General features: G+C 41.9%; 1 gene segment (V, D, J or C); it reads left to right on the forward strand.

The window, feature by feature from the left end:
- Positions 1-5,920: 5,920 nt before the first annotated feature.
- On the forward strand, positions 5,921-7,002 carry LOC103680211. The segment is given in 2 exon segments: positions 5,921-6,056; positions 6,466-7,002. Coding segments are annotated over 2 exon segments (465 nt in total).
- The last annotated feature ends 4,038 nt before the right edge of the window (positions 7,003-11,040 follow it).

Here is an 11,040-nt window from a genome sequence, read left to right on the forward strand (position 1 = left end):
CCTCTTATTTTATTAATTGAATTCAATGCTGTTTCCACTCATTCTCATAAAAGCTTTATTTAAAAAGAAAAGGAGGGGCGCCTGTGTGGCACAGCGGTTAAGCGTCTGCCTTCGCCTCAGGGTGTGATTCCAGCGTTCTGGGAGTTCTGGGATCGAGCCCCACATCAGGCTCCTCCGCTAGGAGCCTGCTTCTTCCTCTCCCACTCCCCCTGCTTGTGTTCCCTCTCTCACTGGCTGTCTCTATCTCTGTCAAATAAATAAATAAAATCTTTTTAAAAAAATAAAAAGAAAAGGAAAAAAAGGTTTGGTTCTTTTAGGAAGAACCATTGAAGACTCAGTAACCCGGACAAAGGGCCATGCGACACTCTCTTAAGGGATACACCTGACATGAGCGGCGCGTACAAAGCCAGTGATTTCCTCTTCCTCTTTGGGTACGGCCAATATCCCAAGAGGATTTACAGTGCCTTCTCTGATGCAACAGGGAAAATGAAGAGAGAGATCACAAAGGTTTTTAGGTCCATCAGGTTAGGGGTAAAACCTTCTAGATACAGAAATCCTACGTCCAAGGAACAGGCAGAACCGTGTCCTTTGTGTTCCTAATGACACAGTGAGAGGGACCAGAGGAGCAGCCAAGTGTAAATCCCAAGGGAATATGGCAGTGGCTGGGTGTGCGAAGCCTTGGGTCAGCATTTTCCTTTTCCCTTGGGACAGAGCCCAGTAGCGTGGGGGCATTTCCAGGAAGGCAGTCAAATCTCATGACTGGCTATCCTGGGAAAGAACCATTGTGAGACTGCTTTTTGGGAATAGGGAAGGGAAAGATTTTCAAAATCCTGCTCAGGTCAGGCAGGAAACAAATTGTTGTTTAATGTTAGCTCATTGATCGAACCTACACGCCTAGCTATGCAGTGAAGGAAGTTTCTTTGCCATCCGTTATTTTAAAATATGTACCGTGAGCTTTTCTGATAATATCCTTGTAATTAAAATGTCCTTATAAATCAATAATAAAAACATTAAGATGAAAAGTACAGCATAGGGAATATAATCAATAATATTGTAATAATGTTTTATGATGGCATTGCTGTGTTGTACACCTGAAACTAATATAACATTGAATGTCAACTATACTTCAATGATTTTTAAAAAAACAATTAATATCCCTGGAGGGAGAGTAGAAATGTACTTCACAAAAAGAAGTACAAATGGCCAGTCAATTTATAAAGAGGTTTACAAATTCCTTAGCCACCAAAGAAACAAAAAATTACAATGTGATTCATTTTTTCACCTATCAAAATAGTGGAGATTACACACACACACATACACACACACACACGCACACACACGCGATCATGGAATTTCTTTTCATTCCTTCTCTGTTATTCCAAGAACCTCCCCAACCTCTCCCCAAATGGGCACCACTTGCCTTGAGTCGCCCACTCTATAATCAGAAATAAACGCTACCAATACTCAATTCTTAAGCCCAATCACATCTAGTCTCAGTGCAGGCTTGTATACCCAAAGCACAATTTTTCCAGTTCTGAGAAACTAGATTAAATGACACCAGGGCCGAGGAAGAAAAATTGGGAAACGAGCAAGAAAACCAGAGCAACGTCAAGTGAACAAACCACTTTGTAGGAAGGACACCTTCAGTGAAGCTGCACCAGTCAAGTCCAGGTGCAAAGGGGATGAACGTGCCATTGGCATGACCCTCTCCTAAAAGAGCGAGCCAAAAAATGACTTGCATTACTACATTTTCAATACAAAGTTTTGCAAATGTGAAATAGAGTGATAACAGGAGCAAACAATAGATGATCCTAAAAAGTTATTCTTCCTCTACTGTAGTGCTAAGTTTTAAAATTTGGATGCTAAGACCTTTAATAATACAATTATAATAATAATTAAATTTTGAATAAAATTTTGCTTCACTTCTTGTATTACTGAAGTTAATTCTACTTTGTTGATATTCAGACTAACCTGTAGCTTTGGCCGAATAGTGACTTTTAACACCTCAATGTTGAGCACCTGGTCAAAATGTATTTCCAGTACGCCATATTTTAAGGGAATAATGGGATGTGCGAACAAAGTTTATGTAAGCATATATTTATCATGGCATTGTTTATAAAAACTGGGGAAAAAATGGAAGCCACTTTATCTAAAATATTGAAGTTTGTCTAAGTTCTGGTGGAAGTTACTCTCCCATAGAATATGTGTCCTAGAAACACCAGATTTATTAAGGATGCATTAGCTCCCTTTTGCACCAAAGAGCCAGTTTATACCCTATAGGTTCCTTAAGAATGAGGACAGCGGGGCACCTGGTGGCTCAGTTGGTTGGGCGTCTGCCTTCCGCTCAGGTCAGGATCTCAGCGTCCTGGGAAGCAGCCCCAGTCAGGATTCCCTGCTCAGCGGAGAGTCTGCTTCTCCCTCTCCCTCTGCTCCTCCCCCTGCTTGTCCTCTCTCCCTCTTTCTCAAATAAATAAATAAAATCTTAAAAAAATAATAATAAAAGTAGTGAGGACAAAGAGCCGATTTTTGAATCCGAAAGATTATTTTATAACCTGTTCGTTAACTTGTCACATGGGGGCGCTGTTCACCAAGACAGTCATCACTTCTGCCTGAATTCTGAGCACAGCGGTGATCTCTTTGTTTCTTCATTTCAACAGTGATCCTTCCCTCCAGGAGACCAGACACACTAACATGAACTCTTCTCTGGGCTCTTTAATTCTGATCTTAATGTTTGGTAAGTACACCTTACTGAAATGTTATTTATTATTTCAAAATACCGAAAACTTTCTCCAAAAGTTGTAACTCTGGCCAAATTCATGAAACACACACCTTTTTTTCTTTTCCTTGCAGGAGGAACCAGTGGCAATTCAGTCCAACAGACAGACCAAATTACTGTCTCGGAAGGAGAATCTATGACTAAGAATTGCATATACACATCCACACGGTACCTACTCGTTTCTGGTATGTCCAATACCCAAACAAAGCTCTGCAATTTCTTCAGAAAGAGATGATGGAAAACAGCAAGAACTTTGGAGCCAGAAATATTAAAGACAAAAACTCCCCTATTACAAAATCCACAGTCCAGGTATCAGACTCAGCCATGTACTGTCTGAGAGATACACACAGTGCCAAGGGCGTGGCGGGGTACAAAAACCTCAGGGGCCTGGCTGAAGGAGGTAGTCGGGCTGGGACCCCCAAGCTGAGGAGCCCTGTTCTCTCTCTCGTAGACAGTCCTGTTGGAACATTGTTAGAACACAAAGAAAAGCAAAATCAGCTGCAACTCCCTCTAATTCAGGGGCATAGCGGTTCTTTCATTGAAAAAGGAGGTGAGGGGAGAGGGAAATTATTCCATCAAGCAGAATAATTTTTGAACTGGAAAGAACTAATCGGAAAGTATAAGTGAGAAGATACGAAGACATACGTGCCAGCTGCAACTCCATCTAATTCCAGGGGCATAGCGGTTCTTTCATTGAAAAAGGAGGTGAGGGGAAAGGGAAATTATTCCATCAAGCAGAATAATTTTTGAACTGGAAAGAACTAATCGGAAAGTATAAGTGAGAAGATACGAAGACATACGTGCTTCGTATAATCAAGTCTTCTGGATCATTTAAATTAATTTCCAAAACACAAAAAGAATTTTCAGGCATAATTTGAGAGATATTGGGCCATATCTTTAAAAGCCTAAGGGGAATGAAGGAAATACCAAATGCATAAAACATGGAAGAAATGGATTGATATCCAGCAACGCTTTCAAGCATATTATTAACAGATAATGTGTGTGTTCTTAGAAAACAATGCAGTAATCAGCAGGAGCTAGAATGAGCTAGAATGAGTTCACTAGAGATATTTTTTAAACAAGCCTGCTAAATCCAAGGTACTTCTCTAGTCTGAAGTTGTCTCAAATGTTTGCAAGGCACTTGATTAGTTTGTTTCTCATTATATCATTAGGAAAATAAGTAATATCATATGTCACTTGTTGAATGACATATTTATCACAGGTCCTATGGTACTATCAATAATAATAATAGCTAGCATTTATCAAGTGCCTAATAGGTATGAAGTTTTGTTTTAAATGCATCACATGTATTCTTTCATTTCATCTTCACTACAACCCCAGGAAGCAGGTACAATCATTAGTCCCAAGGAAACTGAGGTTCACAGAAATGACCTAACTCGCCCATGAACACTTAGTAAGAAGAGAGCTGGCGTACAGTACAGGGAGTTTAGCCCAAAGCCTGCACTCTTAACTGCTGGACTTTGTTAACTCCCAGTATTACCTGCAATCCTCACCACAAACCACAAGTTTGTGGGTTGTTATCCCCATTTTACAGGAAACTGAGGACTGGAGCATTGGGATTACTTCTCAAGACCCAGTATCTGGTAAGTGGCAGGGCTGAGACTCAAACTGAGGTCTATTTGGCTCTCCAAATCTGACTCACTTTTTGCACTGCCCCTCTGCATAATGCTACAGTCCGTGGTCCTGGGCTGAAGGAATGGCCTAGATAAAGATGCAATGGAAAGAACCATCTTTATTGTTGTATCACATGATTTGATCTTTCATCTTGACCTGTTCGTATTCATCTTATGTGAATTCTCATAAGGTATGTCCATCAAATGTGCAACTAGCACAATATTGAGGTAGGTAGTTAATATATTAGGTCATATTAGATGAACTGAAACAGCCAAAATGGAATTTAATGGGGATAACTCTGTATTTCTGCATGTAGTTTTATAAAACTCAATTCCGAGAGATACTACGGGGGACCATGATTTTACAGTATTCTTTGTGAAAATGATGTGGGCGTGTTACTCGCTCAAACTAGCTGGAGGAAAAGGAGATTTGCTCAAAGGATACAGAGGAGTCTCGTAAAATCTATTTGTGACAAGTACAGCCGAGCCTTACAAGAAGAGCATCGTCGATTGGCTATTCTTTCTGAACCGACTTCTCTCTGAATATATAATCGGTTCTCCTCTTAGGAGACCAGATTTCATGGTAAGCCTGTTAGTTTCTACTCCTTAATAACCCGAGTTTGAACATAACCCAGCTTTGCCAAGGGATAACCCTGGTTCAAACCCCATAGGATTTTACAGCTCTAATGACTAACGCTATCTAACAACTGTTCGTATACCTAGTCCCAAATTAATAAGCCCCATGTTTACTCAGATCCAATAAGCAGTAGCCAGGGAAAGGAGGTCACTTGGTACAAATGTGACCTCTGGATGTGTTCCTTAAGGGACACCTCCGATGGAGGGGCTGGAAAGGAGTCCCAAAATTAGAAAATGACTACAAACTCAAAATAATTCAACATGGTGATAAAACCACTGAAACGATCATAGGGAACACTCATAGATGAGTGGAACCCAGATGAATAAAGTAATACTCTGGCAGGGCAACAACGTTTGAAACATCTTTGGAGAGGCATGGACAAAAAAAGAAAAGAAGACTAGGAAAGAAGTCTACAATCCTATGATATGGAGAAACAGGGATGTCAGATGAAGAAACCGGAGATATTTATAAGGAATACCTTTAAACAATAGAACAGAACTGTCCTTGGGTTTTTAGAACAGTACAATGTGGCATGGACAGCTTGTCATCTACTCTGGTTGATCTGGAACCACCAGCTGAAACCAAAGAATCATCAGATGTCTCTTCCCCACCCTACCCCACCCCCTGGGACTCCTAGTTGGCTGATGCTAACTTTGGTTCTAGATTTGTCTTGGTTTCCCCCCGAGTATTTGACCTACATAACAAATGGCTGCACATCGTGGCACTAGGTGGCAATGTGGGCATTTTATTTAAAAGATCTGGAACTGTTCATTGTGCAGCTAGCCCTATAAATAGTGCAAACCCGTGCATTTGTGCTGTCTCTGATGGGCTGGGGATCCCATTTGATTTCTAAAGTAAACGTACAGAAGTTATAATAACAAAACACTCCTTTGACCAACTAACATATATTCCAAACCCTGTAAGAGAGATACCGTGTGAGACTTAGCTGCAGGAATAATGGTGAAGACCCAGCAAGTTTTGTTGGCTACTCTGTGGCTTCAGTTAAGCTGTAAGTTGGGGAGTTCCGGGATATGGGCACAGGAAGACTAAGTGGATATTTTTTCAAAATTCTTTATTTTTTTAAGATTTTATTTATTTTGACAGAGAGAGAGAGAGCACGTGCGTGTGGACGCACAAGCAGGGGAGAGGGGCAGAGGGAGAAGCAGGCTCCCCACTGAGCAGGGAGCCTGATGCAGGACTTGATCCCAGGACCCCGGGATCATGACCTGAGCCAAAGGCAGACACTTAACTGACTGAGCCACCCCGAAGCTCTTATTTTTCAAAATTCTGAGGAGGGGCATAAGGGGCTCCAAGCGGCTAACCTGGAGTACCCACTGGGAAATGTGTAAAGGAAAGAATTTTGTGGAAGTATTGCAATAACAGTGCTGTTCTGTGTTTGACGATGTCTTTGAGAATAGGGGTAAGTGGCAAAACGGGAGTGGAGCACCGTCCCCAGTACCTGACTGCCCACGAAGGAGACTCTGTCACGATCAACTGCAGTTACTCCATAGGAATGACCAGTCTACACTGGTTGCAACAGAATCCCGGAGGGGGTATCGTGTCCTTGTTTATCCTGAGCCTAGAGATGAAGACGAAGGGAAGAGTGAGGGCCACGATAAACACAGAGGAACTCCACAGCACTCTGGACATCACAGCCTCCCAGCCCAGGGACTCTGCCACCTACCTCTGTGCTGTGACACAGTGCTCCCCAGGCACCTGGAGCCCGTACCCAAACTCTGCAGCTCAAAGACATCACGTCCCCTCATTCTCATCTTTGAGACGTGTCTGTCTCTCTCATTGGAAGGATGAGGTCAGATTTTTTACCTTGTGAAAATGTAATATTCTTCGTCCTCTCCACCATCTCTAACCCACAGAGCCACAGCTCCAAGTACTTTAACCGGAATAACGCATGATCTATCGTTCTGGCCGTAGAACGTAGAGACTCTGGAGCTGAATTGCCAAGGTCGAAAACCCTGATTCTGCCACTTAACTGACTGGGTGATCTTGGCCAAATTACTCTTTCTCTGTGCCTTAGTTTCCCCTCCACTATAAAAAAGAGAAAATCGTGTACGTAACTCCTATGTGTGGGAGTTACATGAAGTAATACAGGCAAAGCGCTTAAAACAGTCCCAGCACAGACCTAGAACCGGGTTAAGTGCTAACTACCATTAGTATTAGGTTTAGATGGACCATGAGTTTGCTAGTACTCACTGAGGGGCTAATTTCTTAAATCTTCAGGGAAATAATGGGATATAAATAACAAGCCCTGATAGTAGTTTTGGTTTCCAAATTATTTCCTCATAATGCCCAGTAGTCATCAGCCTTTTAACATTGGATTAAGAAAAACAGAGAGGGGCTTTAGAAAACCTGGTAGAAGGGTGACATGAGGGCCTGGTTTGTGTGTGGAGCTAGACAGGGAAGAGTGCTCCTGGGGAAGCTCGGGGACATCTTTTGGAGAAAATACAGTTCTAATTTTCTCACCTGGAGATCCATCGTGGAAACTTGCATTTCTAGAAATTCATGAAACAAAATATCAAACCCAGTGGGTCTTAATCACGGGGTCTCTACCTTTCTTTCCCCAAGGATTCCTACCGTTATTACTCCTCACCCCACTGGAATTCTTCTGTTGAAGCGTAAGTATTACTGTTCACATGGTTCTTGTTACTTAGCAAAATGAATTGCACATATTAACTTACGACGAGGTCTTCTTCTTTTAAAAGCAAAGGGTTTGCTGTTGTTGTTTAAGAACCACGTGCACTTTTCTAAAAAGGCATTGATTTTGGGGCGCCTGGGTGGCACAGCGGTTAAGCGTCTGCCTTCGGCTCAGGGCGTGATCCCGGCATTCGGGGATCGAGCCCCACATCAGGCTCCTCCGCTATGAGCCTGCTTCTTCCTCTCCCACTCCCCCTGCTTGTGTTCCCTCTCTCGCTGGCTGTCTCTATCTCATAAATAAATTAAAAAAATCTTTAAAAAAAAGGCATTCGTTTTACAAATGTCTGATAAATATTGATTTATCAATATTAGACCTTATCTATTTACTCCCTTTTATGGTGACGCACCACACTCTCCCCTTCCACACATAGTCATACAGCACGGAGTTAGATCAGTCGTCAGTACGTACATGACCATGACCATGTAAATACTGTCACTCTCCAGCCAAAATGAGTATTACGATTACATTTCCTTTCTGGTACCATTTGTTTTTAGTTAATAATTGCCTCATTTTTTCATTTCTTCTATATCCTTATCCTGTTTTTTTTTTTCCCCTGAGTTCTGTAGCAGAGTTCTAAAAACTTGTTGATTATTTCCCCCAAACATTTTTTCTTTTTGCCCTAGTGATTTCCTGTCCCCAGACGTCTACCCGTTGGCCTGTGTGCATTGATTGTTCTTCAGGCCCGGTGCGCAAAAGTTGTTCTGGGACCTTTCTCTGTTTTTGCTGTCTTGCCTCTTGAATCTCAGATATCTTCATTTCTTGGTTTAGTCCTTCGTTTTACTACAACACATTCTCCAAAACCTCTGTAATAAAGCAGGCATAAGATTTTTTTTCAGTCAGTCTTTGCATGTTTGAAAATATCTTTATTCTACCCTCACGCTTGATTGCTATTTTCACTGAATATAAAATTATAGGGTGAAACGCCCTCAACATTTCCAGTCTTGGGACAGCAAAAGTATTTTTATTGGCTTTTTTTTTTTTTTTTGGACATCATTGCAGCAGGTGAGTGTGGAGGTAGAAGTCCAGGTTCCCCACTTAGTTTCCATTAACACCCAGGGGTGGGGGACAGGAGTTCCAGCTCCCTACATGGTCTCCACTGACACAGCAGTGGGGGCATCCTCATTATTGCTGAGTGATGGTGAAAGTCCTCACTCTCCACTAGCCTCCTCCAATACCACCCCAGCAGGGAGAGGAAGGGTTGCCTCATTACTGCTGGGTTGGAGTGGATGTCCAGACTTTGTCATGGTCCCCTCCTACGCAGCAGGGTTAAGGGAGCTCACTATCAGCCAGAAGGGATGAGAGTTCTAATTCCTTAATTTGACTGCACCACGCTAGCACGGGTTTTGGGGAATCTGGTTAAAGACTTGCAAGCTGTACAGACTAGGCTCCTCATTCAGCTTTGCTGGCACGAGCGTAAGTGGGGCCACATATTTTCTGTGTTGTTTGGAGTAGGGCAGCTATTGTCTAGAGTTTTCTGTTTGCTAAAGAAAGCAGCGCCCCCCCCTTTCTTCTCTATTTATTTCTTCCATTTTTGTCTGTACTCATTGGCATTTCTGGCTACCAGCTTCTTCAGCTCCAAGTCTGGGACATAGAAATTAAGAAGAAAACCCAGGGAAATCACTACTAGGTCATTCCTCAAGTCCCGAGGTCCCTAACTGGTCTCAGAGTCTTATTATTTTTTAAAAATATATCCTGTTCAGGGATTTCAGTGATACTTAAGATAGAAGAATAGGGAAAAGTATACCTACTCCATCTTCTCAAAAGTGGAAGCCCTTCCAAACACTTTTTTTTTTAATTTAAAGTCAGTAAATTTTTATTTAAGGAACTTTACATGATTCCTTCCACTGCTAATCACAGTTCCTCTAAAGTCAGAATCATAATCTTCAAAATAACCCTTTTAAAAAGAACTTCTGCTCAATCCACAGTTGTCACTGTCAGTCCAGAGTTCTTTTAGTTGAGCTTCTTTGATCTCCACTTGGATATGGACATACTTAAAAAATTCCTCACCTGTAATCTTTGGGATCCAATTTTTTACTTTAGGGCCATGTTCTAGCACTTTTTAAAAGTGCACATCTGACCATGTGAGTCACTGGTTAAATCCTTCAATGGCTTCCCATCACTAAGGATAAGGACCAAAACCCTTCGCATGGGTCCATTGAACAATTCTGCATGACCTGGCCCCCTACCAGTGGTAAATATTTAATAAACAAGTTGGGGAGTGGAAAACCCTGATATGCAACGTTTGCCAATTTCCATGGTGTAAATACTACTATTACGGCCAATTTCAAGTTACCAATGTGACACTGCTAAATACAGAATTGAGAAGAGATGCAAACAATTGACTCTTGCAAAATTGCAGACTCATTTATATCATTCTTTCTTTATAGTCCAGCCATTCCAGACTTCTTTATGGATGCATTGTGCATTCTCCAGCTTTGAGTCCCTTCTGCACACTGTTGCTTCTACCTGGAATGCCACCTTCTTCCATATCACTCAGTGTGTGTGTGATGGAGCCAGCTTACATCAGCTTACAAGAGCTTGTAAGAGCAATTTTCAGGAATTTTGCAGTCTGGCTGTTCACACTACAAATCAGGGCTTTCTTGGGTTTTTTTTAGAACTGGTTTTTAAACATTTACCAGCATCCCTCTGCATCTGCTGCTTTTTGTCTGGCTCGCCCTTCAATCTCAAACCATTTCCTCTAAGAAGACTTCCCCACTACCTCCCCCCCGAATAGACCTGCTGTTTCAAAGTACCCCAAACTTCCCCTTTCCTAAAATTCATTGGAATTATCAATAACTGACTTGCCTCTCTGCTAGTATACCATAAGAGCAATGATGAAAGGGGACTTTTGTAAATACTTGAAATATCACATGCCTTTTTATCTAGACTAGCATGATGTAGTTGAGACACACCAGGTTCTGTAGATATTTTAGAAATTGTTGAATGAATGGATGGATGAAAAAAATAGAACTAAAGTAAAATTACAACCTATTGCATTGTAAACTGAGTGAAATTTTGAAGAAAGATATAAATCTGTATGAAATCTATGAAAAGTTTTCTTAGGTTTATGCAGTTGAGTCTAGTGTACAGAATGTCATGGCCAGGGGCGCCTGGGTGGCTCAGTTGTTAAGCGTCTGCCTTTGGCTCAGGGCGTGATCCCAGACTCCTGGGATCAAGCCCCACATCAGGCTCCTCCGCTGGGAGCCTGCTTCTCCCTCTCCCACTCCCCCTGCTTGTGTTTCCTCTCTCGCTGGCTGTCTCTCTCTGTCAAATAAATAAA

The sequence above is a fragment of the Ursus maritimus genome, unplaced genomic scaffold (assembly GCF_017311325.1).
Source record: "Ursus maritimus isolate PB19 unplaced genomic scaffold, ASM1731132v1 scaffold_352, whole genome shotgun sequence".
NCBI classification, from domain to species: domain Eukaryota; kingdom Metazoa; phylum Chordata; class Mammalia; order Carnivora; family Ursidae; genus Ursus; species Ursus maritimus.